General features: G+C 46.1%; 1 protein-coding gene across 5 annotated transcripts in view; it reads left to right on the top strand.

Moving 5' to 3' along the window:
* The window catches only part of LOC140191253 (3',5'-cyclic-AMP phosphodiesterase 4B-like), a 316,368-nt gene that overhangs the window by 254,973 nt on the left and 34,983 nt on the right, over positions 1-26,412 (top strand). Inside the window, exon 1 of one of the 5 annotated variants that reach the window (XM_072248492.1) lies at positions 16,848-17,694. The exons of the other annotated variants lie outside the window; for them this stretch is intronic. Coding sequence (XP_072104593.1) covers positions 17,629-17,694 — 66 coding nt within the window. The 5' untranslated portion in view covers positions 16,848-17,628. Of the gene's footprint in view, positions 1-16,847; positions 17,695-26,412 lie in introns of those variants that run through there. 5 annotated transcript variants of the gene reach the window in all.

Genomic DNA, 26,412 nt, shown 5'->3' with positions numbered 1-26,412 from the left:
CAATAGAATCAATGAAAGACTGCACCAGCAAGCCAGACAACCAACCAATGTGCAAAAGACAACAAACTGTGCAAATACAAGAGAAAAATTAATAAATAAATCAGCAATAAATATCGAGAACTTCAGATGAAGAGTCTTTGAAAGTGAGTCCGTAGCTTGTGGGAACAGAAAGGGGTGAGTGAAGTCATCCCCTCTGCTTCAGGAGCCTGTTGGTTGAGGGGTAATAACTGTTCCTGAACCTGGTGAGTGGTCAGGCTCCTGTCCCTTCTTCCTGACGACAGCAACAAGAAGAGAGCATGTCCTGGGTGGTACAGTCCTAGACGATGGATGCTGCTTTCCTGCCACTGTGCTCCATGTAGATGTGCTTATTGGTGGGGGTGGAGGGAACAGGGCATTACCTGTGATGGACTGGGCCGTACCCACCTTGTCTAGTGGAGTTTCTGTCAATGTTGACCCCAGGATGTCAAGGACAGATGGTTAGTTGCTGTCTTGGTAACAGTCTCTGCTTGATACTTGGATGTTACAATATTACTGGCCGCTTCTCAGCCCCTGCCTGAACGTTGTCTCGGTCTTGCTGAATGCACGCATGACCTGCTTCAAGTTCTAAAGGATTTCAAACACAGCATCAGCCTGGAGGCTGCTCTCACCAGTTGCGGTTCATCCACAGAGTGGCCGAGATCTTGAAGCACAATGTTTGAATCAGGGAGGGAATTCCAGAACCCTATCAGCTGATGGAACGTGTTACGTGCAGGCACGATTAAAAAACTGCCACTTGAAGGCTTCAGAGTTCTCAGATGGACAAATCTTATTGAATTTTTTGATGAGGTTACTAAGTTGACGAGGGTAAAGCGGTGGACGTTGTCTATATGGACTTCAGTAAGGCCTTTGACAAGGTTCCACACGGAAGTTTAGTTAGGAAGGTTCAATCGTTAAGCATTAATATTGAAGCAGTAAAATGGATTCAGCAGTGGCTGGATGGGAGACGCCAGAGAGTGGTGGTGGATAACTGTTTGTCAGATTGGAGGCCGGTGACTAGTGGTGTGCCTCAGGGATCTGTACTGGGTCCAATGTTATTTGTCATATACATTAATGATCTGGATGATGGGATGGTAAATTGAATTAGTAAGTATGCAGATGATACTAAGATAGGTGGCGTTGTGGATGATGAGGTAGGTTTTCAAAGCTTGCAGAGAGATTTAGGCCAGTTAGAAGAGTGGGCTGAAAGATGGCAGTTTAATGCTGAAAAATGTGAGGTGCTACATTTTGGTAGGACTAATCAAAATAGGACATACATGGTAAATGGTAGGGCATTGAAGAATGCTGTTGGTGCATAGTTCCCTGAAGGTGGAATCTCATGTGGATAGGGTGGTGAAGAAAGCTTTTGGTATGTTGGCCTGTATTAATCAGAGTATTGAGTATAGGAGTTGGGATGTAATGTTGAAATTGTATAGGGCATTGGAAAGGCCAAACTTGGAGTATTGTGTACAGTTCTGGTCACCGAATTATAGGAAAGATGTCAGTAAAATTGAGAGAGTACAGAGGAGGTTTACTAAAATGTTGCCTGGGTTTCATCTCCTAGGTTACAGAGAAAAGTTGAAGAAGTTAGGTCTTTATTCTTTGGAGCGTAGAAGTTTGAGGGGGGACTTGATAGAGGTGTTTAAAATTATGAGGGGGATAGATAGAGTTGACGTGGATAGGCTTTTTCCATTGAGAGTGGGCAAGATTCAAACAAGAGGACATGAGTTGAGAGTTAAAGGACAAAAATTTAGGGGTAACATGAGGGGGAACTTCTTTACTCAGAGAGTGGTAGCTGTGTGGAACGAGCTTCCAGCAGAAGTGGTTGAGGCAGGTTCGATGTTGTCGTTTAAAGTTAAATTGGATAGATATATGGATAGGAAAGGAATAGAGGGTTATGGGCTGAGTGCAGGTCGGTGGGACTAGGTGAGAGTTTGGCACGGACTAGAAGGGCCGAGGTGGCCTGTTTCTGTGCTGTAATTGTTATATGGTTATATATGGTTATATGGTTACAGGGCTGCAGGTGATTATCAATACATGGTTCTGTAGAAAAACTGCGAAGGGATTTGGAAACCTGGAAAGGAATTTTTAAGTTGCAGTATTGCCTCCCTCTGAAACAGTGTAGATTAAGGAGATTCTGGGATGATCAATAGACATAGGATGCTAAAAATAGTATTATTAAAAACTGGTCTGGTTTTTAATGCATACAAATCGTCTTGTCCCCATTTATAAGGATTTGCACCTTCTTGTAATGGAGGACTCCCTGTATGGAGAATTGGACCTTCCATTCCCTCACTCAGTTCACCCTAGCCTTGGCGCCCATTTCCTCTGCTGTTTTATCAATGTCTGTGACACGTGTTTCTGATGTACCAGTAGAAATCGGATTGACAGGACTTGACTCGCCCTCTTTGTACTTTGCTCATTGTTGAATTCGGACCATACTGGAGGTCAAGATCTTGCGATTTAAAGTCTGCTAGTTTGTTGAGCAGTATGAGCCCTGGCATTGATTTACACGTGCTGCCTTTTTAATACTGACTGAGATCGCAACCCCCCTTCAGAGGATGCTGTTATGATTCCTAGGATGCTATAGCAGGGGCCAGTTGCACAGCTCCCTAGTGGGGAGAGGCCCCATTGCCCAGTACTGTGGTACACTGCTCTGCCCTTCAATTTCACTTTTCCCCAGCCAAGTTGCCTCCTTTCCTATTTCCCTCCTCCCTCCCCATCTTTTCCTTACCTCCTTGGCATCCCATGTGGCTGACCTGCTTCTCAGTGGGCAGTGTGCCAGTGAGATACCAGCTTCCATCTGTTTACACGGAGGTCATCCTCTAATACTTGGAAATGGGGGAGAAACCACAAGTGATTTCCTGAAGTAAGGATGTCTGCTTCTGATATTTTCTTTGGTGGCTGCCAATTTAGCATGGTCCAAATTGGAGCACCCTTCGAACGTTCCAAAAAATCATCAGTTTTCGATGAGTACTTGCTTGCATGCAGTTCACGAGGCCGTAGTTGGCCAGGACTGTGCTGGCTAATTACAACAGCAAATAGTTGAATTAGATCATAGAACAGTACAGGCGTTTCAGCCCACAATGTTGTAGTGACCTTTTAGCCTACTCCAAGATCAATCTAACCCTTCTATCCCACATTACCTCCATTTTTCTTTCATCCATGTACCTATCTTAGAGCCTTTTAAATGTCCCTAAATTATCTGCTTCTACCACCAACTGCCCCCCGCCCCTGTAGTGAGTTACACGCACTTTACACTCTTGTGTGAAAACCTACCCTGACAGCCACCCCTGTACCTTCCTCTAATTGTCTTCAAAGTATGTCTTTTCGTATTAGCCATTGCTGCCCTGGGAAGTAGTCTCAGCCTGTCCAATCTATGCTCTTTATCATTTAATACACCTCTATCAAGTCGTCTCTCATCCTCCTCCACTCCAAGTAGAGAAGCCCTGCCTTTTCTCATAAGACATGCTCTTTAATCCAGGCAGCATCCTGGTAAACCTCTGCACCCTCTAAGGCTTCCACTTCCTTCCTCTAATGAGGCGACCAGAACTGGACGCAATACTCCAAGTGCAGTCCACCCAGAGTTTTATAGAGCTGCAACATTACTTCACGGCTCTTGAACTCAATCCTCCTGACTAATGCAGGCCCACGATCTCCGTGTTCCCCCATACTGCTAAGAATTCTTCTATTCACCTTGTACTCTGCCTTTGAATTTGAACTTCCAAAGTGTATCACTTCATCCTTTTCGGGGTTGAACTCCATCTGCCACTTCTCAGCCCAGGTCAGCGGCCTGTGAACGTTCCTGTTGTAACCCACGGCAACCATTAGGTCACCTCGGTCCAAGCATTGTGCTTCAAGCTCCTGACTAAACCTTGGAGGAGTCATAAAACTGAATTGTGACCTCAGAGTTGGTGGTGATGCAGCAGTCGAGCTGCTGCTCAGGAAGCCAGATGCTGGTCAGGTGCGCAAGTACACTGAGGTTCAGGGACAATGGAAGCATTGCTCGCAAGTAGGCTCAGGCAACACTCAGAACATAACTTATGCAAGACAGTGAAGAAAAAGACTTTGCAACAAAGGATGTCTGTGCAAGAACCAAGTCCAGGTACTACAAGAGGTGGTCCATAATGTTGTAATGCTGAGGTGGGCTTACAGGTCGCTTCAAGAGTTTGATGTGTGTAAAAGTAGCTAGCACTGATCCCTGAAGAAGGGTCTCAGCCCGAAGCGTCACCTGTTCATTCACTTCCGTAGATGCTGCTCTACCTGCTGAGTTCCTCCTGCACTTTGTGTGTGTTGCCCCTGAGCCTTGTGGTATGGGACATCAGGCCTCTGTGCCTCCGGCCCGACGGGAGCAGTGAGAAGAAGGCGTGGCCTGGATGACAGGAATCCTCGATGACGTGAACCTCTTGAACCAGCACCTCATGTGGACGCTTTCCTTGGTGGGGAAGGCCGTGTCCATGATGGACCAGGCTGAGCCCATTATTCCCTGCAGAGTTCAAATCCTGTCAGGGCAGCTGTGGAAATCCTGTTGATAATCTGGAATTTAGAAAAAAAAACACAGCGTCGGTAATCTTGTTCATAATGACCACGTAAACCTAATTGATGCTGTTTGAGACTGAATACCTGTCATGTTTACTTGATCTGGTCCATATATGAGACTAGACCTGCCCCATGTGCTGACTCCTACAGTGTACTCTGAAATGACCTAACAAGCCAGTTAGTAATCGCCATCGCCACCAACTTCTCAGGGACAATGTTGGCTTTATCCCAAGAAGTGAATGTGTCCTCCTTGGCCCCCGTCATCTTTGGTCACCAAGACTGATAGTTCCTTATGTGACTTGTTCACTTTGATAACACAGGGGATACTTCACTATGTTAGAAGGCAAGAAAAAAATAGAATAAAAGCAAAGAACTGCAGACACTCAGCAAGATGTGGTGTGTATGGCGTTCGGCAATATTCCCCATGACAGGTACATTCAGGAGGCATGGGACCCTGAAAAACTTGGCTGCATGGGTTCACAACTGGCTTCTCGAAGCAGCAGAGAGTGTTAGTATATGGGGCACATTCTGCCTGATTTAAGGTGATTGGGGGAAAGTATAAGGGGGATGTCAGAGGTTTTTATTTTAACACAGAGAGTGGTGGGTGTCTGGGATACATTGCCAGGGTGGTGGTAGAGCCAGATACATTAGGGACATTTAGGAGACTATTAGATAGGCATGTATATATATAAGCATGTAACAATTACAGCACAGAAACAGGCCATCTCGGCCCTTCTAGTCCGTGCCGAACGCTTACTCTCACCTAGTCCCATCTACCTGCACTCAGCCCATAACCCTCCATTCCTTTCCTGTCCATATACCTATCCAATATTTTTTTTAAATGACAAAATTGAACCTGCCTCAACCATTTCTACTGGAAGCTCGTTCCACACAGCTACCACTCTCTGAGTAAAGAAGTTTCCCCTCGTGTTACCCCTAAACTTTTGCCCCTTAACTCTTAAATCATGTCCTCTTGTTTGAATCTCCCCCACTCTCGGTGGAAAAAGCCTATCCACGTCTCTACCTATCCCCCTCCCAATAATTTTAAATACCTCTATCAAGTTCTCCCTCAACCTTCTACGCTTCAAAGAATAAAGACCTAACTTGTTCAACCTTTCTCTGTAACTCAAGTGCTGAAACCAAGGTAACATTCTAGTAAATCTCCTCTGTACTCTCTATTTTGTTGACATCTTTCCTATAATTCAGTGACCAGAACTGTACATGGATGAAAGAAAAGTGGAGGGTTATGCAAGGAGGAGTTGTTAAATTGACCTTGCAGTAAGTTAGAGGCCTGTACAGCATTGTGGGATGAAGGGCCACATTGTTCTAGGTTATGTGTTCTCTGGCAAGTAGCATCTGTGCAGATTGAAAGAGATGCCCTTCCTTGAAACTCCTGCATAACTGGATCTAGTCTAGCTAAAGGCAGTGCTCCTTTAGAAATAAAGACAATTTTATGTTCCAATGTCAGCTGCTTCATTCTGGACCACCTTCACACAGACTGCAAAAGATTTGGTGCATTAATTCTTTTAGACGACTAACTGGGACTTTTCCTTAAATGCCAGAGGACCCTGCAAAGAACAGCAAGGTGAATGGCTAACTAATCTAGTTCTGTTGGCAAGGAAGTGAGTATTAGAGAGAGAGAGAGAGAAAGAGAGAAAGAAAGAGTGCAAAGTGTTAGTCAGAGAGAGGTGAGGACCTCTTCTGGAACTCGGTAGCACTTGTTAGGCCTCTCCACAGGGATGTAAGGATCCACTACGTATTGTGAAGCTGGAGGTATTTCAGCGAAAGTGTAGGTACATTCCCATGAGAGAGAAGTGACGGGCAATAAGAACAGGAACTGCGTGGATAACTAAAGTTCGAGCCGAGCGGAAGCTGCATATAGAAAATACCAGGTTGCTAATACAAGTGAGAACCAGCCTCATTTCATTTTAAACTTCCCTATTGAAGTTCCTGTAATGGGAGGCAAACGGAGGCCTGGGGAAAAATACTGTCAACAAACTTAAAAGGAGCTCAAAAGTACTTGATGGGCTTGTGGAGCAATGGCAGCATCCATCATTAAGGACCCCCATCACCCAGGACATGCCTCGTTCTCATTGCTACCATCAGGAAAGAGGTTCAGAAGCCTGAAGACACACAGTGATTCAGGAACAGCTTCTTCCCCTCTGTCATCCAACTGCTGAGTCGACATTGAATCCATGAACACCAGCTTGTTAGTTTTTATTTCTATTTTTGCACTTTATAGGCATCCGTTAGTCTTGTGAGACAATGGATTTACGCCTTGGAAGGTTTCCAGGGCGCAGGCCTGGGCAAGGTTGTATGGAAGACCGGCAGTTGCCCATGCTGCAAGTCTCCCCTCTCCACGCCACCGATGTTGTCCAAAGGAAGGGCATTAGGACCCATACAGCTTGGCACCGGTGTCGTTGCAGAGCAATGTGTGGTTAAGTGCCTTGCTCAAGGACACACACGCTGCCTCAGCCAAGGCTCGAACTAATGACCTTCAAATCACTACACGAACGTCTCAACCACTTGGCCACGTGCCAACATTCTTGTGCTACATATTTAATTTAACTACTGTAAATAGTGGAATTCAGTTTTCTCTATTATGTTTGTGTATATATCATAATAAATATATCACACAATAATAGGGAAAAAAAAACTAAATTACAGTGAGCGTTGTGTGTGTGTGTACACATGCACACATATATATTTACCGTAATTAGTTTTTTTTCTATTATCACGTATTGCATTGTACTGCTGCTGCAAAGGCAACAAATTTCACGACACGCGCCAGTGATATTAAACCTGATTCTGATTCTGAAATGGGTAAGACATTAGGAGAGACATGGAGCTGATTGGAAACTGAAAAGGAGATTTGCTCATTGAGGCTGAGGTACTGAATATACCATTCTTCACCACGGAAGAAGATGCTGCAAAGGGAGATGTATTTGCCACTCTTAGAATCGGTAAAGGAAGAGGTGCTAGAAAGGCTGACTACCTTAGGTGCTCTATATGTGGAATTTGCATGTTCTCCCAGTGACGACATGGGTTTCCTCTGGATGCTCCAGTTTCCCTCCACATCCCAGAAACGTGCCAGTTGGTGGATAATTGACAGCTGGTGTGCCGGTGAGGGAGAGAATCTGTAAACATAAAGGCAATAAAATGGGAACTGAGGAAAGCAGCGCGATGCTAGCATTCATTTTCAGAGGACTGGAATATAAAAGCAAGGAGAGAAGGCTGAGGCTTTGTACGACACTGGTAAGGCCTCATACGGAGTATTGTCAGCAGTTTTGGGCCCCTTATCTCAGAAAGAATATGTTGATGTTGGAGTGGACTCCAAGGAAGTTCATAAAAATGATTCTGTGATTAAAAGAAACACACAAAATGCTGGAGGAACTCGGCAGGCCATGCAGCACCTAGGAAAAGAGTACAGTTGATGTTTCGGGCCAAAACCCTTTGGCAGGAAGGGAGTCTCTTGTTTGCTGGGATTAAAAGGCTTGTCATATGAAAAGCACCAGGGCCTGTATTCACTGGAATTCAGAAGAATGGGGGTTGAGGGGGGGTGGCCTCATTACAAACCTGTCAAATGTTGAAAAGCCTTGATAGAGTGGGTGTGGAGAGGATGTTTCCCAAGGTAGGGGAGTCTGAGACCAGAGGACACAGCCTCAGTATAGAAGGATGTCCTTTTAGAACATGAGAGAGTGGTGAATCTGTGGAGTTTGTTGCCACAGGCAGCTATGGAGGCCAAGTCACTGGGTATATTTAAGGCAGAGGTTGGTACATTCTTGATTGGTCAGGACATGAAGGGATACGGGGAGAAGACAGGAGATTGGGGCTGAGAGGGAAAATGGATCAGCCATGATGAAATGACAGAGCAGACACGATGGGCCAAATGGCCTAATTCTGCTCCTATATCTTATGCATTAGTTTAGAATGGGTGCTTGGGGTTTGTGCAGACACAGTAGGCTGGAGGACAGTTTTTGTGCTCTGCTCAAGTAAGTCAGGTAGCATTGATGGAAAAGACAGTACTACTGGTTCAGGTTAGAGAAGCTTTGTCAGAAGTAGAAAAGAGAGAATAGTTTTACATTGCAGAGAAGGTACAGGGAAGAGATGGACAAAGTGATGCATTTTGAAACTTCCAGTTTCAGATGGCAGTACTGAAGACAGGCAACAGACTGGCAGTTTATAAAGCAAGAAATATAAATAAATACTTATTAATAACACTTTTTCTATGGAAATTTGTGGTAAACTATCACCGCAAACAGTGAAGAGGTGAGTGAAAGCGAGGCTGACTCGAGGGCCGGGGTGTGCAGGTGCAATGCAGAGGCAGGGTGAGGTTGAACAGGGTTAAGGGGAAGTGGTCAGAGTGTGGTTGAGACTGAGCTGGGGTGTGCAAAGCAGAGAAAAGTAAGAGATTAGGAGTTTCAGAGCCCGAATACCTAAAGCAAGAGCGAGGTTGGATTGATCTAAGTGCTGAGCCGATTTGGAATGGTCGGGCGCGGGCCAGAGCGCAGTGGCAGAGCCCAGGCCCAGAGTATATCAGTGGAACAGGGCCTGGGTCTTGGAGTGAGGAATGACCCGATGTTCGGACAATTTAAACACCATGCTAGATGGATTGAAAAGGCTGGGTGTTGGAGGCGAGGTTTGCTGCTCTGCAGCGTTTAATCTGCTCTCCATGACACTAAACCTGAGGCTGTGGCCTGCACCACCTGCTCCTGACTTCATGTCTGCGACCTCCATTTTGCTCAGCTGTGTGATGAACTGAGGTTAAGGCTGAGGGCCTGCTCCTGCTGCTCCAGGCTTCGTATCCATGGACTCACTTTAGTTCTGAATGCTGTTGCTCGCTTTTATTGTTTGCAAAACTTGTGTTCTCTTCTCTCTCTGAACATTGGGTGGTGTGTTGGTCTTTTTTTAAATGGGTTCTTTTGGGTTTCTTGTTTTGTGGCTGCCTGTAAGCAGACAAATGTCAAGTTTGTATATTTTATACATACTTTGGTAATAAATGAAAATTGAGGAAAAGCAGTAGAAAACAGACGCAGTTCCAAAAGGACACAAGAATGGAGAGATCTGGGGGATAACAGGATGGATTAAGAGGGTATAAATATCTTGTTCAAAAATATGAAGTTCTAGAGAATGGGCATCCTGATTAGTTACTGCCTGTTATGCCACTGGCACTTAAGGCAGTAATGAAGGTCTTCCACCTCTGACTCTGTACAGGCTTTCCTTCAAGTCAGTAGCTTCCTCTCGGCTTTCACTACTGACAGTCATACAAGCCCAGGTGGAGACTCAGGAATACTGTCGCACTCAGATGTAGAAGGATTCTTCGTTGCTGTTTCCCAAACAGTTTTGTTTTACCAGTCAGGCTTGTGAGCCCTGAGCTGAACCCCCGCACCTGTAAGACCAGCAGACCATTCTTGGTCTGTCCTGATTGACCCTTAATAAGCTGTGGGTTTGGCCATAACTGTTGTACCTGGTTTTGGGTGCCATCTTTACAAAGATGTGAAGGCTTTGGAGAGCAGCACAGAAGAGACTTACCAAAAGGATTGCATGGATGAGGGACTAAATTCTGTGGGCAAACTGGAGAAGCTGGAACTCAATGAGCTTGCAAGGGGATCTGGTGGAAGTATTTAAAACATGAAGCTCATTGACAGAGTAATGGAGTAAGACTTTTCTCATTGGAGGTCGGGTGAAATCTGACGTTCAAAGAGACGAGAGCAAAAAGAAGATTTTTTTTTTGCACTTCAAGCAGATAGGCCTGCAATGCACTGCCTAATGGTTGAGGAGGCAGATTCAATTATAGTGTTTGAAAGGGAGTTAGATAAATATCTGAAAGAAAATAATTTGCAGGTTTAAGGGATAAGATAGGATGGTGAGGCAGGATTACTCTTGTGGAGAGTCGGTGTAGAATACCTGGACCACCTTTCATGCTGCCACCATTCTGTAGTTAGGAGACGTACTGTATGTCATCTCTGGCTGGATCAGTGAAGCTGCTCCCTGTACTGAATGATGCTAATGAAACAACAATCTGTCAACATGATGCTAGTCTCGTGGCTGACAGTTCATTAATTGAGTTATATCTCTCACTAGAGTGGTGCTTGGACGTGCAACCCTTCGATTATAAATGAGGTGTTGTGACCTGTAAGTGTGTCTGCTAACTTGTTGTCTCCTGGCCCCCTTTGCCAGTTCCCAGCATGGGTTTTAGTGATACTGTATGTAGATTATTTACACTCCATCTTGTAGCTACCAAGTTGTGTGTATCCCGAGCATTAAGAAGATAAAAAGCACTACTCTGCTGTGCAGGGTCTACTTGCTTGAGTGAAGCATGTCTAGATGTTAAAGAGTGACTATGCATGGGTGCTCTCCCTACCCATCCCTTTCCCTCTCAGGTACATCCAGAAAAGTCATTCTCTTCATGAGACTCAGAGTAAATCTCTCCGAGAACTCCCACAACATTTTATTGGACTGAGGTCAGAGATTGCAGAGATCAGTGTCCATATTCTGCCAAGACATTACCAGCAGTGTTGTCAAGTGGCACCAATCACCTAAACAGACTCCAAGAAACCAAATCCCAGAGGTGAGGCACGATTGCCTTCCCTCAGCATCAAGGCAGTGTTTACTAAACAGTGTACCATGGATGTTAAAGAAAACGATGGTACTAGTGAGGTTTATGAAGCACTGGTGAGGCCTCACTTGGAGTATTGTGAGCAGTTTTGGGCTCCTTATCTAAGAAAGGATGTACTGCCGTTGGAAAGGGTGCATGAAAATGATACCAGGATTGAAAGGCTTGGCTTGTGAAGAGAGTCAGGGCCTGGATTCGCTGGAATTCCGAAGAACAAAGGATGACCTCATTGAAACCCATCGAATGTTGAAAGTCCTCAAGAGAGTGGACGTGGAGAGGATGTTTCCTATGGCGGGGGAGTATAAAGCCAGACACAGCCTCAGAATAGAGGGGAGCCCTTTTAGAATGGAGATGAGAAATTTCTTTAGCCAGAGAGTGGTGAATCTGTGGAATTTGTTGCCAGAGGCAGCAGTGGAGGGCAAGTTGTTGAGTATATTCAGAGGTTGATAGATCCTTGATTAGTCAGGGCATGGAGGGATATGGAGAGAACGCACGAGATTGGAGCTGAGGGGGAAAATGGATCAGCCACGATGAAATGGTAGTCCAGACTCAATGGGCCAAATGGTCTCATTCTGCTCCTAAATCTTATGGTCTTATAAGTAGTGAGTCTTGGATCATATGCTTATTATGAGGAAGGAAGTATTTGTTGTTCTAAAGTGTATTAAAGTGGGTAAATCCCCAGGGCCTGACCAAGTGCCCTCAAACATTATGGGAGGCCAGAGCAGATGCTGCAGGGACTCTTGTAGAGATATTTGCTTCTTTGTTAACCGCATGTGAAGTTTCGGAGGACCGCAGGCTGGTTCATGTTTCTTCGTTGTTCCTCAAGATTGAAATATCCACCAGCAATGCCCGACTACACCAAGTTCAGAGCAAATCTATTATCAGAATAGGTTTATGTCACCATATGCTACCTTGAGATTCATTTTATTGCAGGTCTTTAAGGGAAAACAAAACAGAATTTATGAAAAATTATATAAAAACAAAGATGGACAAATAACCAATATGCATAAAGAAGAGAAATCATGTAAACAGTAAAAAAAAAATTATGCTGTGCTGTAGAGTCCTTGAAAGTGAGTCTGTAGGTTGTGGAACCTCAAAGCCAAAGCCACGTAACCTCAGTCAAACCAAGTGATCATTGAATCTCTCACTCTAAGATGAGCTTTATAGTAAATATCTGAATGTCAAAGTTCCCGTACCAATCTGCCCTTGCCACAGAACATCACCCCGATTGCAAACAGCTACAACATGGGAGTCAGTATCTCTCATTGAAGCCAGACTTCAATGACAGAGGCAAGAAAATCAGCAGATGCTGGAAATCTAAAGCAACACACAAAACGCCTGAGGAACTCAGCAGGCCAGGCAGCATCCATGGAAAAGAGCAAACAGTCGACGTTTCGGGCCGGTACCCTTCTTCAGGACTGAGAGGGATAGGGAGGGGGAAAGATACTAGATAGAAGGTGATAGGCGAAGTCGGGTGGGAGGGAAGGGTCAAGGGCTGGAGAAGAAGGAATCTGATAGGAGACGAGAGTGGACATTAGGAGAAAGGGAAGGAGCTGACGATCCAGGGGGAAGTAATAGGCTGGTGAGAAGAATTAAAAGGCCAGAATGGGGAATACAGGAAGGGTGGGGGTGGGGGGAATTTGGTTCACTGAAAGGAGAAATTGATATTTATACCGTCAGATTGGAGGGTACCCAGACGGAATATAAGGTGTTGCTCCTCCACCCTGAGGGTGGCCTCATCTTGGCACAAGAGGCGGTCATGGCTCAACATGTTGGAATGGGAATGGGAATTAAGATGTTTAGCTACATCTCACGGGAAGTCTCACTTGTGGCAAATGGTGCGGAGGTGCCCGATGAAACGGTTCCCCCGAGGTACGAAGGACAGGCCTGTGACAAAGTCCTCCTTCGTCGAGAAAGTGCCAGTGCGGCCTTTACCTCAGGAAAGAGACATTTGAAGACTAAGAGCTCGAATCTAGTCCCAACCACGTGGTCAGAAAAGCGGCAGGGATCCTACGTTCCTGAGCTCTTTGCGGTCATTTGGAACATACAGTGGGGACCTCAAAGCACAGGAGAAGCACTTTCAATGCTCTGTCTACAAAGTTCTCCAAAGCCATTGAGAGGGTAGTCAACTGACATGAGTGTACTTTGTTAGGTCTGCTCCCCCCCATGCCCCACCCTGCCCGTGCTCAGCCAGTTCCAGTGGATAGAGCACACAGTTATCATGCCTGACCCCAACCCTCCCCCCACCACCAAACACAAGCTTCTAGACCATCCAGAATCAAGTTTAATACCAACAGCGTATGTCAGGAAATTTGTTGTCTTTGTGTCAGCAGCGCAATGAAATACATAATAATAGAGAGAAAAAAAAGCAGAGTTACAGTAAGTTTATACAGTGTATATATAACAGTTAATAAGTAGTGTAAAAAACATAGTGATGAGGTAGTGTTCGTGGGTTCAACGCCCATTCAGAAATCAGATGGCAGAGGGGAAGAAGCTGTTCCTGAATCGCTGAGTGTGTGCCTTCAGGCTCCTGTACCTCCTTCCTGATGGTAGCAATGAGAAGAGGGCATGTCCTGGGTATTGGGGGTCCATATTGATGGATGTTGCCTTTATGAGGCATCGCTCTTAGAAAATGCCCCGGATACTGCGGAGGCCAGTGCTTATGATGGAACTGCCTAAGGTTACAACTCTCTGCAGCTTATTTCGATCCTGTGCAGTAGCCCCCTCCCCATTATTAGACTGGAATGCAGCCGGTTAGAATGCGCTCCACGGTGCATCTGTAAAAAGCTTCCAGTGTTTCTAGAGACATACCAAATCTTCTCAAACTCCAAATGAAAGATGGTCGCTGTCTTGCCTTCGTTGTAGCTGCATCGGTATATTGGGTCCTGGTAGATCCCCAGAGATACTGACACCCAGGTGCTTGAAATAGGCCGGCCATTCTATAAGAGTGTTTTGATATTGGTTTATTATTGTCACGTACAAAAATAAAAGAGATCTGTTTTATTTGTCACGTACATTGAAACAGAGAGTGAAATAAGTGACCAATGGAATCTGAGGGGTGCAATGGACAGCCCGCAAGGGTTATACCGTGCTTCTGGCGCCAACTTAGCATGCCCTCAACTTAGTAACCCCATCCGTATGTCTTTGGGGTATGCATGAGACCGGAGCTGCTGGATGAAACCCTCGGGGTCACGGGGAAAACGTACAAATCCCTTACAGACAGCAGCGGGAATTGAACCCCAGTTGCTGGCACTATATGCATTACACCAACCACAACACCATGCTGCCCTTACACAGTGAAACGCTTGGCTTGCACACTGTTCCTACAGATCAGATCATTACAAAACGTATTGAGCTAATTTTAGGTAAAACAGTAACAATGCAGAATAAAGTGCAAAAGCTACTGAGAAAGTGCAGTGCAGGTAAATAGTGAGGTGTAGATCGCAATGAGGTTGATTGTGAGGTCAGGTGTCCATGTTGTTGTACGAGGGGTCTGTTCACGAGTCTGAGGACTCTGGGATTGAAGCTGTCTGGGGTACCTGGTTTCAGGCTTTTTATCTCCTTCCCTGTGGAAGAGAGCAGAGGAGAGAAATCTGGAGTGGGTGGGGTCTTTGATTTTGCTGGCTGCTTTACTGAGGCAGTGAGAAAGTGTGGACAGAACCTATAGAGGGGAGGCTGGTTCCTGTGATGCACTGAGCTGTGTTCACAACTCTCCGCAGTTGCTTGTGATCACAAGCAAAGCAGTCGCCGTGCCTAGCCGTTAGGCATCCGGGTAGGATGCTTTTGTGGTGCATCGACAAGATTGGTAAGAATCGCTGGGGACATGCTGAATTTGTTCAACCTCCTTAGGAAGTAGAGACATTGCTGAGCTTTCCTGGCAGTAGTGACAGTGCATGGTTGACCAGGACAGGCTATCGATGATGCTCACACCTTGGGAACTTGACGCTCTCAACTCTCTCAACTTCAGCACCACTGATGTAGGTAGGATCACGTGCAGCACTGTTAACCACCCCCATCTTTCTGAAGTCAGCGGCCAGCCCTTTTGTTGACACTGAGGGAAAGTTTGTTGTCATGATGACATCATGCCACTAAGGTGTCGATCTCCTCCCTGTACGCAGAACCATCGATATTTGAGATAGGCCCATCACGCTGGGATCATCTGCAAGCTTGTAGATGGAGTTCGAGCAAAATCTTGCCTCCCATTTGTGAGTGTACAAGGAGTGGAGTCAGGGGCTGAGGACACAACCTTGTAGAGCGCCAGTGTTTAGAATAATCGTGGCGGAGTTGTTGTTGCCTGTCCTCTCAAGGTAGCGCTGCCTGCAATATCGTATTCCCTTAAGACCACCCTCTGGAGAAAATGGAAAGAGAAGAAGGGACCTAGGGACTAGGGGGAGTTGGGGGTGGGGAGAGATTCAGAGACATTAGATGTTGATAGTGAGTCATTATGTATATATATCATATCTTATACATATATATATATATATATATATATATATATAGAGAGAGAGAGAAACAGAGACATTGGTTATGGATAATGGGTAAGATAGAGAGAGAGAGTGAATGAGGAGAATGAGCCAAAGAACATCAGTGGGGGGAGGAGGTAGGGAAGGAGGCAGTGAAATAGAGGTAGGTAATGAGAGATGGTCAATTTTGTGCCAGCGAGGTATCAGGCAGGCGGCAGCAGATATTAATCTGTGCCTGGGATTGGCCCATTTAATGAATGTTTTCTGCTCCTCCCACTGATTGCCTGTAATTTCAAAGGGGCTTTAAGAAAGCGGGTGTGGGGGTTATTAAAGTTCATCCGTGGCTGTTAGTGCACGCGGTGTGTGTGTGTGTGTGTGTGTGTGTGATTATGTCTGTGTGTGTGTGTTTATGTCTGTGTATGTCTCTGTGTTTCTGTGTGTGTGTAAGTGTGTACGTGTATGTGTGTGTGTGTTTATGTCTCTGTGTGTGTGTCTGTCTGTGTGTGTGTGTGTGTGTGTGTGTGATTATGTCTGTGTGTGTGTGTTTATGTCTGTGTATGTCTCTGTGTGTCTGTGTATGTATGTGCGTGTGTGTGTGTCTGTGTGTCTGTGTATGTGTCTCTGTGTGTGTCTGTGTGTGTGTGTAAGTGTGTACGTGTATGTGTGTGTGTGTTTATGTCTCTGTGTGTGTGTCTGTCTCTGTGTGTGTGTGTGTGATTATGTCTGTGTGTGTGTGTTTATGTCTGTGTATGTCTCTGTGTGTCTGTGTATGTGTGTGCGTGTGTGTGTGTCTGTGTGTCTGTGTATGTGTCTCTGTGTGTGTGTGTGTGTGTGTGTGTATGTGTCTCTGTGTGTGTGCATGTGTGTGTCTTTGTGTGTCTGTGTGTGTGTGTCTGTCTGTCTGTGTGTGTATGTGTATGTGTGTGTGTGGCTCTGTGTGTATGTGTCTGTGTGTGTGTGTGTGTCTGTGTGTATGTGTGTGTGTGTATGTGTCTGTGTGTGTGTGGCTCTGTGTGTATGTGTCTGTGTGTGTATGTGTCTGTGTGTATGTGTGTGTGTGTGTGTGTGTGTGTCTTTGTGTGTGTGTGTGTGTGTGTGTGTGTGTGCGCGCGTGTCCCCAGTGTGATGATGCTGCCGATGCACACCTCCCCAACCCCCCCTTTACATCACTGACTGCAGCACGGATACACAGGAACAGCTTGCACAGCACTGCTGCTGCTGGGGTGACACAGAAGGCTGTAAACACTCTGCATTCCAGACATCCGAGAGGGGCTGGGAAGCAGTTGAAGGCCTCAAGCACTGCGCAAGATCATCAGTAAGGTTGAGACACGGTGACTCCTGTGTCCTCGAGGAATAAGAGTGGTACCCAGTACAGAGGGACAGAGAAAGTGAGAGAGAGAGCGAGAGAGAGAGCGAGGGGCTCCATTTTACAGTGCTGTTTCCCTGGATTGAATGTGACACCCTTTGTACTTTGCCTTGCTAAGTGCTAAGGATTCCCATGCTGCCAGCTACGAACACAACGGGTGCGGACGACGTGAGCAGGGGAGCCTGATGCAGCCTCACTTCTCGCCTCCATACTGCAGTGTACGGTGGGGAGTCAGAGTCTGCACTGCAGGGAGACATCTTGTCACCGGCTGCTTGCTTTGGCCTGTGTCAGCTGGGACCCCCGGTGGCTTGCTCTCGCTGCATCGAGCGCCAGGCGTCGTCAGGGAGAGGGTGCGGGCAGGAAGGCCGGTGATCCGTCCCTGAGGGTTCAGGTCCTGGCTGCTGCGTTCTGGCTCAGACAACATGCCAGGAGGATGCCCGTCTCCTGAGGTCACTCAGGATTAAAGTGCACCGAATGAGCTCTGCGAGCTTGGAGTCCCCCCTCTCGACTCAGTCGTGGTCTCGGGAAGCCGGAGGGCAGCGTGGGAAGGGGCGCCCCGGATTATCGGTGCGGAATTCCGCCTTGGAGCGGGGCATTCTCCCGGATCGGTCGCTGGCGCCCGACAGAAGATGCCTCTCGTTGACTTTTTTTGTGAGACCTGCTCCAAGCCCTGGCTGGTAGCCTGGTGGGGTCAGGTAGGACCTTGGTATTCTGCTCTCCTCTTGTGTAGCACCCACTGTAGGCCTCTGCCTGACTCAGGACCAGTGGCTGGTTTCCCAGACCTGTGACCCACTCGGTGGTGTGTGTATATGAGGAATCTGGTCTCGGGGCAGGACTGAAGCTCCCCTGCTGTAACTGGGTGACATTTTGTTTGTGTGGGACAGGCGAGTGCTGAAGGAAGGGGCCCCCTTTCCTGTTACCATGGTGTTACAGTTGTGCCTCCTGTTTTTCCCCCCTTAAAGCCACTGAGGAGGCTTAAAGGAGCCGAGACAAACACCCAGGAAGTGGGAACTGGAAAGACATTGTTTGCCTTCTGGACTGACCTCTAGCTTGTGCCCATGCTCTGCCATCCACAAGACGTACGAGCAGAATTAGGCCATTCGGCCCATTGAGTCTGTTCTATCATTTCATCATGGCTGATTTATTATCCCTCAATCCCATTTATGCCTTCTCCCCACAACCTTCGACACCCTTACTAATCAAGAACCTGTCAACCCCCTGCTTTAAATATACCCTATGGCTTGGCCCCCAAAGCCACCTCGGGCAATGAATTCCACAGATTCGTCGCCCTCTGGCTGAAGAAGTCCTGGCAGGTGACAAACTGAGGGTAGTGGTCCACCAGCATCCCGTACCCCTGTCAGTATGTGAACACTGGGTAAATGTATTGGAGCTGGAGGGACACTCCTTCATCCTTTCGGCCAAGCCCAGTCCGTGCCCACCACAGTTCCAGAAGTGATTATAATCCTCTGAACCACCCAGTGATCTTTTCCTATGTGAAGGGCACAATGTAAACACAGGAGGTTACCCAGATGCTGGAAACCCAGAGTAGCACACAAAAAGTGCCAGAGGAACTCAGCAGGTCAGGCAGCATCTATGGAGGGGAATAAAGAATTTGCATTACAGACCGGGACCCTTCACCAGCCCTGATGAGGGGGTCTCTGCCCATAACGTTGACGCTTTATTCCTCTCCATAGATGCTACCTGACCTGCTGAGTTCTTCTGGCATTTTAAAGGTGAATGCAGATTCTCCGGGTAAAAAGTGGATGGGTGGAGGATCTGAACCGGTGCAAATGTGAAGCCCTCGTGGTCCAGTAGCCTGTTCAGAGTTTGGGCTCATGCTCCTACGGTGACCAGATGCTAGTGCGGTGGGGGGGGGGGGGTAAGCATTTGCTTTCTGGATGAGAGGCAAATGTAACCTAGATTTATAAAGATGTATGGTGTAGATAATGTTACTGTTTAGTGTTCCAATCACTGTCATATTTGCAAATTCCTGTGATCAGTTTGTAAAGGTCTTCGGGGAAATGGTTGTTTGTGACTCATTGGCCTGAATATGGGCAGGATTGCTTGGACTGGGTCACCTGGCAATGAGTGTATGCAGACACAGTGGTTCTGAGCAAAACATGCAGATGGAAGTCTGATCCCATGAGGAACTGTGTAGCAGGCTGGACAATAAGCTGCAATCATCTGTGATCCAGCATTAACCAGCAGTGTTTTCAATACAAAGTTACTAGCCTGCAAGTCACAGCAATATTGATGTTACACAGCAAGAGGCCACTCAGCTCCTCATGGTCTTTAAAACAGCTCCCCAACTAATCTCAGTCCCCCACTCTTTTCCCACAACCCTACACTTTGGAGTATTTTTTCCCGATTTCCTTTTAAAAGTTGCTATTAAATCTTGTTTTTAGGCAGCACATTCCAGATCACAATCGTGGCACGGCAACATTCTCCTAATCGCTTGCCAAATCCTTTCCATCTGTGTCCGGCCGTTGCTGATGCTCCTGTCAGTGGGAACACGTTCTTTCTGTCCATTCAATCAAAGCTTTACAGCTGACGTCAGGAAGGACAGATTTTGAGGCCCAGATGTGATAGCAGGTTGCACAGAACTGTATCATACAACCAGTAAAACCTTGTGTGCTCTACTTAAAACTGATACCAATCCTTTGGCCCCAATAACCTTTTTCTGTGCTCAGTGGCCACATTATTAGTTATGTATGTCTTGTACCTAATAACGTTCCCACTGAGTGTACAGTATGTTTGTTGTCTTCTGAGCTGTTGCCCATCCACTTCATGGTTCAATGCGTTGTGTGTTCAGAAATACCCATCTGCAAGGCGTGGTTATTTGAGTTTCTGTCGCCTTCCTGCCAACATGAACTGGTCTGGCCATTTTCCGCTGGACTCTCATTAACAAGGCTCTTTTGCCTCCAGAACTGCCGCTGTTATACTTTTTTTTTGTTTTTCACACCATTCTCTGTAAACTCTAGGGACTGCTGTGTGCGAAAATCCCAGAACAGCAATTTCTGAAATACTCAAGCCACCCTGTCTGGCACCAACAATCATTCCGCAGTCAACAAAACATGAGGAAATCTGCAGATGCTGGAGATCCAAAGCAAGGCACGCAAAATCCTGGAGGAACTCAGCAGGCCAGGCAGCATCTGTGGGAAAAAGTAAACAGTTGATGTTTCAGTCCGAGACCCTTCTTCAGGACATAATCGACTACACACACACACACACACACACACATTAATCACAGACAAACCATTTGGATCATATTTCTTCCCCATTCTGATGTTTGGTCGGAGTAATAACTGAACATCTTGACCATGGGGAAGAAATGTGATCTCAGTGACTTGACCATGAACTGATTGTTGGTGCCAGATAGGGTGATTTGAGTATCTCAGAAACTGCTGATTTCCAGAGATTTTCATGTACAACAGTCTCTAGTGTTTACAGAGAATGGTGCAAGAAACAAAAAAAAAAAATCATCCAGTGAGCGGCAGTTCTGTGGGCGAAAATGCCTTGTTAATGAGAGAGGCCAGACTGATTCAAGCTGACAGGAAGGCAACAGTAACTAAAATAGCCACGCAATACAACGGCGATATCGAGAAGTTCATCTCTGAGTGCACAACACGTCAAACCTTGAAGTGGATGGGCTACAGCAGCAGAAGACAATGAACGTACACTCAGCAACTGCAGGAGATGCCGATCAAAATGGCCACTGAGTGTAGTCACCTCCTCAGACTGAGCGTAGGACTGACCAATGACATTGATCTAACATCTTTTTTCAATACTGGTCAATGCAAGGTATCATCATGTGCATAAAACATGCTTGGTGATGGTTTAGGTGAATCTCATTTCACTGGAATGAGACTAACGAATGCTGCTGTTCAGAGAGGTCTGAATATCCATGTATAGAAACAAGTAAAATTATCACCCACATATTTTAAGGCATTGGGGAACTAAATGGAGGCTTGGCCTTCAGAATCAGTTCTACTGTCACTGATGTGTGTGAAGTTTGTTGGTTTTGCAGTAGCAGTACAATGCAATACATAACAATAACTTTCCTTGTTTCACGGTTGTCTGTGGGAAGACGAATTTCAGGGTTGTATACTTCATACATAGTTAGATAATAAACATACTTTGAATCTTTAAATCGTGCAGGAAGAAAGCAAATAGTGAGGTCGTGTTCATGGACCATTCATAAATTTGATGGCGGTGGGGAAGAAGCTGTCCCTAAATCATTGCATGTGTACCTTCAGGCTACTGTACTTCACAGAGCACCCACAAAACATGTATCACACACAGCGCGGAAAGCAAAATATTACCATAAATAAGTTAATAAGATATCATTCAAAGTGCATGTGGTACGCAGCACAGGTAAGCAAAACAGAAAGCAGCTCGCTGTCCTAGTGACGAGACCTCAGTGGTGGCAGGGTATTCGTTAGACTCACAGCCCTGGGGAAGAAGCTATTTTACAGTGTGGCAGCCCTAGTCCTGATGCTATTGTACCTCCTTCCTGATGGTAGTGGGTCAAAGGAGATTATGGGGTGAGTGGTAGGGATCCTCAACAATGCTTCGAGCCCCTCGCCTACAATGCTCCCTGTAAATGTCACAAATAGTGGGAGGGAGACCCCGCTGGTTCTCTCGGAGGACGTGCCTTAGATGGTAAGGGCCCCTCATGATGGATACCGTGTTCTGGAGACATTGCCTTTTGAAGGTGTCATCGATGCTGGGGTAGTTAGTGCCCATGATGGAGCTGGCTGAGTTTATGATAAACTGCAACTTTTTCCAGTCCTGTACAATGGCACCTCCGTGCCAAAAGATGATGCAGCCTGTCAGGAAGCTCTCCACAGTACATCTGTAGAGTGTAGATCCCTTACATCCCTAACTATAAGCGTAGCTCCATGAATACTGGTGTACCTAGTGTTGCTAGAGCCAAGCATATCAGAACTGGTGATGTAATCCTTTGCTCTTATGCACGAAACATCTGGGATACCCTACCGACTGAGATATGCCTGGCTTCTACTGTGGAACGTTTCAAAACACTTCTAAAAATCTACTTATAGGATTACTTAATGCCCATCGATGATGATTATATTTCTATAATTTGGTTTATTCCATTACTTTTTATTCTATATAATGTTTATTGTTACTTATGATTTTTAATTTTGCCTTGCTTTTTTGACTATATTGATTTATCTTTACAATCTACATAAAGTACTTTGAGCCTGCATCTTAATGTATGAGGGGTGCTACATAATTAAAGCAATTATTATTTGCTACAGTGGTGGCGTACCAGATCTCCTCAAACTCTGAATGGAACGTACATAGCTGCTGGCATGGCTTCTTCATGATTGCCTCAATACGTTGGGCTCAGGCCAGAACTTAGGATGTTGACACTTAGGAACTTTAAGCTCCTCACCCTTTCCACTATCATGTCAGCTCCTCAATGAGGTCTGCTGTATCTTCCCTCGGTTTCCCCTTCCTGAAGTCTGCAATGAATTCCTTGGTCTTAGTGATGTTCAGTTTCAGGTTGCTATTGCAACCAGCCAATTTATCTCATTCTGGTACCACTACCTCATCACCATCTGAGATTATGCCCACAACAATTGTGTCATCAGCAAATTTATAGATGGCATTATGAGCCGTGCCTAGCCACACAGTCATGAATGTATAGAGAGCGGGGCTTTGGGATAAGCACACATCCTTGAGGTGTTCCAGTGTTGACCGTCAGTGAAGAGGAGACGTTATTTCTGATCTGCACAGCCTGTGGTCTCCCGGCGAGGAAGTCAAGGATCTGGTGCAGGATGAGGCACAGAGGCCCAGGTTTTGAAGTTAGTTGAGGAAGAGCTGATGGTGTTGAACACTGAGCTGCAGGTATGTAGTTATCAGGTGATCCCAGGCGAGTGGGGAGCCAGTGAGACAGCAATTACTGTGGACCTGTTGTAGCAGTAGGCAAATTGCAGCCGGTCTAGGTCCTTGCTGAGACATGCCCGACCTCAAAACTCTTCATCACAATAGATGTACGTGCTATTAGATGATAGTTGTTGAGCCACTTGTTAGGCTTCTGAATGATTGATGCCCTTTTGAAGTAGGCGGGAACCTTTGACAGCAGCAGTGAGAGATTGTCTGGTAGAGGCGTTCAGTGCCCTGCTAGGTACGTCATTGGAGACAAACACCTTGAGCGGACTCACCCTCCTGAAAGATACAGTGCTATAAAAAGTTTTCACCCCCCCCCAGAAAATTTTCATGTTTTATTGAATCACAATGGATTGAATTTGGCTTTTTTTTTGACACTGAACAAAGACTCTTTAGTGTCAAAGTGAAATCAGATTGCTACAAAATGATCTAAATTAATTACAAATATGAATCACAAAATAATTGATTGCATAAGTATTCACCCCTTACAAGTCAGTATTTAGTAGATGCACCTTTGGCAGTGATTACAGCCTCGAGTCTGTGTGGGTAGGTCTCCATCAGCTTTGCACATCTGGACACTGCAATTTTTCCCCATTCTTCTTTACAAAATTGCTCTAGCTCTGTCAGATTGCGTAGGATTGTGAGTGAACAGCCCTTTTCAAGTCCAGCCACAAATTCTCAATTGAATTGTGGTCTGGACTCTGACTTGGCCATTCCAGGACATTAACTTTGTTGTTTTTAAGCCATTCCTGTGTAGCTTTGACTTTATGATTGGGGTCATTATCTTGCTGGAAAGCAAATCTTCTTCCAAGTTGCAGTTCTCTTGCAGACTGCATCAGGTTTTCCTCCCGGACTTCCCGGTATTCTGCTGCATTCATTTTACCCTGTACACCCCACAGCATGATGCAGCCACCACCATGCTTCACTGTAGGGTTCGTGTGCCAAACACAGCAGTTACTCTGATGGCCAAAAGGTTCAATTTTGGTTTCATCAGACCATAGAACCTTCTTCCAACTGACTTCAGAGTCTCCCACATGCTTTCTGGCAAACTCTAGCCAAGATTTCATGTGAGATTTTTTCAACAGTGGCTTTCTCTTTGCCACCCTCCCATAAAGCTGCGACTGGTGAAGCACCTGGGCAACAGTTGTATGCGTTGTCTCTCCCATCTCAGCCACTCAAGCTTGTAACTCCTCCAGAGTTGTCATCGGTCTCTTGGTGGCCTCCCTCACTAGTCCCCTCCTTGCACGGACACTCAGTTTTTGAGGACAACCTGCTCTAGGCAGATTTACATCTTGTCATATTCTTTCCATTTTTTGATGGTTGACTTAACTGTAGCCCAAGGGATTTTCTTGTATCCATCTCCTGACTAGTGCTTTTCAATAACCTTTTCGCAGAGTTGCTTCGAGTGTTCTTTTGTCTTCATGGTGTAGTTTTGCCAGGATACTGACTCACCAGCAGTTGGACCTTCCAGATACAGATGTATTTTTATCACAATCAATTGAAACACCTTGACTGCACACAGGTCTCCAAAAACAGATCTTCCTTTAACTAATTGTGTGACTTTTAAAAACCAATGATGATTTGGTGTGTCATATTAAAGAGGGTGTATACTTATGCGATCAATTATTTTGTGTTTTATATTTGTAATTAATTTAGATCACTCTGTTTTCACTTTGACATGAAAGAATCTTTTTTTCTGTTGATCAGTGTCAAAAAATGCCAGATTAAATCCACTGTGATTCAATGTTGTAAAACAATAAAGTATGAAAATCTCCGGGGGCGGGGGGGAGAATACTTTTAATAGGCACTGTATTCTGACATCAGCCTCTGAAAGAGATCTTACAAGCCTTCATTGTAAGGGAAATGGAGTGTGAATGTAGAGATGTTTGGATACAAATATACTGGGCTTTTATTGTGAATACACCAGGAGGCCTTTGTACAGCTTACATTAACTCGTTTAAGGAAGGATGTATTTGACTTGAAGAAAATGGCTTGGCTCCATGGTTTGAGGGGATTGTCGCGTGAGATAGGATTGAGTAGATTAGAGCTAAACTCTGGAAAGAGAAATATGTGAGGTGATGTTATCGAAAGAGAGAACATTGAGAGGGAAGACAGAGGGAGAAGATTCTGTGAGGATAGTGACTGGGAACAGAAACCCTATGTAAAATCCACAGTACTGCATTCTCTGAGGCAAAGCTCTTCACAACTGGCTTTGAACATCCAGTCAGTCTTGTCTTCCGAACGCCAGCCTGCCCCTGTGGGAGACTGCACCTCGGCCTAGCTCACGCCCACTTGCTGGTCTGGGAACTTCCTGTGGTCCCCAGTTATCGTTGCTGATGGTGAGCAGAGCACTCTACCACAGTGTGTTTCTGCAGCTCTACGTGAGCCGCCATGGAAGAGCTGTGAATGAGGCTCGGGCTGTACCTGACCCGGAAGTGCTTCCTCCGTTTGCCTGAACCCTTCACCCTTAGCTTTAATCCTCACACCGAGATAAATGTGATGATTTTAAAGTGCAAAATCTTCCAGAATATATCCTTTTAGGAAAAAATATGTTCCTGGTTTTGAGGAATTGAGAAATGAGCTGTTACCATAGCAACATCTCACATTCTTCAGTGTGATGTAGCTCTAGATGAGTACTCCATCTCCCCCCACCCCCCCCACCCTTAGTCCTCATACAGGGCATTGACACTAACTATCAACGATTCTTCCCCACCCCACCTCTCCCTCGACACGCACACAGATGCTGCTCGACCCACTGTGTTTCTCCTGCAGATTTTTAGTTGCTGTAGATTAGTACTTCCCTGTCTTTCGGCCCCAAATGGGGGGAAATTAAAATGAGAGGTGACAGGTTTTGGGAAGGCAGACAGGGGAAATACGTGTACGGTGAATGCTGTGGCCCTCGGGAGTGTTGAAGAACAAAGTCACCTTGTTTGACCTTGGGGCAAGTCCATAGATCCCGGAATGTGTAGCACAGGTGGGTAAGGGGGAGGAGAAGGCATAGAGGATGTTTGTTTTAATTGATGCATGGCAGAGAACAGGTTGTTTGGTGCTGTCACTTCCCTCTGTGTATTGTGCACAGTGTGTACGCAGTCAGGTGGCTACACAGGTAAACAAGGACAGATACGTGCATAGACACGCAGAGACACGAGCATATGTACACTGAAACATACTGATATCCTCTCTCCACCCCTCTCTCCCCTCTCCCCCCTCTCTCCCCTCTCCCCCCTCTCTCCCCTCTCCCCCTCTCACCCCTCTCTCCCCTCTCCCCCTCTCACCCCTCTCCCCTCCCCCCTTCACCCTCACCCCTCATCCTCACCCTCTCACTCTATCCCCTCTCCCCTCTCCCTCTCTCCCCTCCCGCTCTCCCCTCTCCCCTCTCCCTCTCTCTCCCCCCTCCCCTCTCCCTCTCTCCCCCTCCCCTCTCCCTCTCTCCCCCTCCCCTCTCCCTCTCTCTCCCCCCTCCCCCTCCCTCTCTCCCCCTCCCTCTCTCCCCCTCC

Source organism: Mobula birostris, chromosome 32, assembly GCF_030028105.1.
Source record: "Mobula birostris isolate sMobBir1 chromosome 32, sMobBir1.hap1, whole genome shotgun sequence".
NCBI classification, from domain to species: domain Eukaryota; kingdom Metazoa; phylum Chordata; class Chondrichthyes; order Myliobatiformes; family Myliobatidae; genus Mobula; species Mobula birostris.
This window is presented reverse-complemented; position numbering and strand designations above follow the sequence as displayed.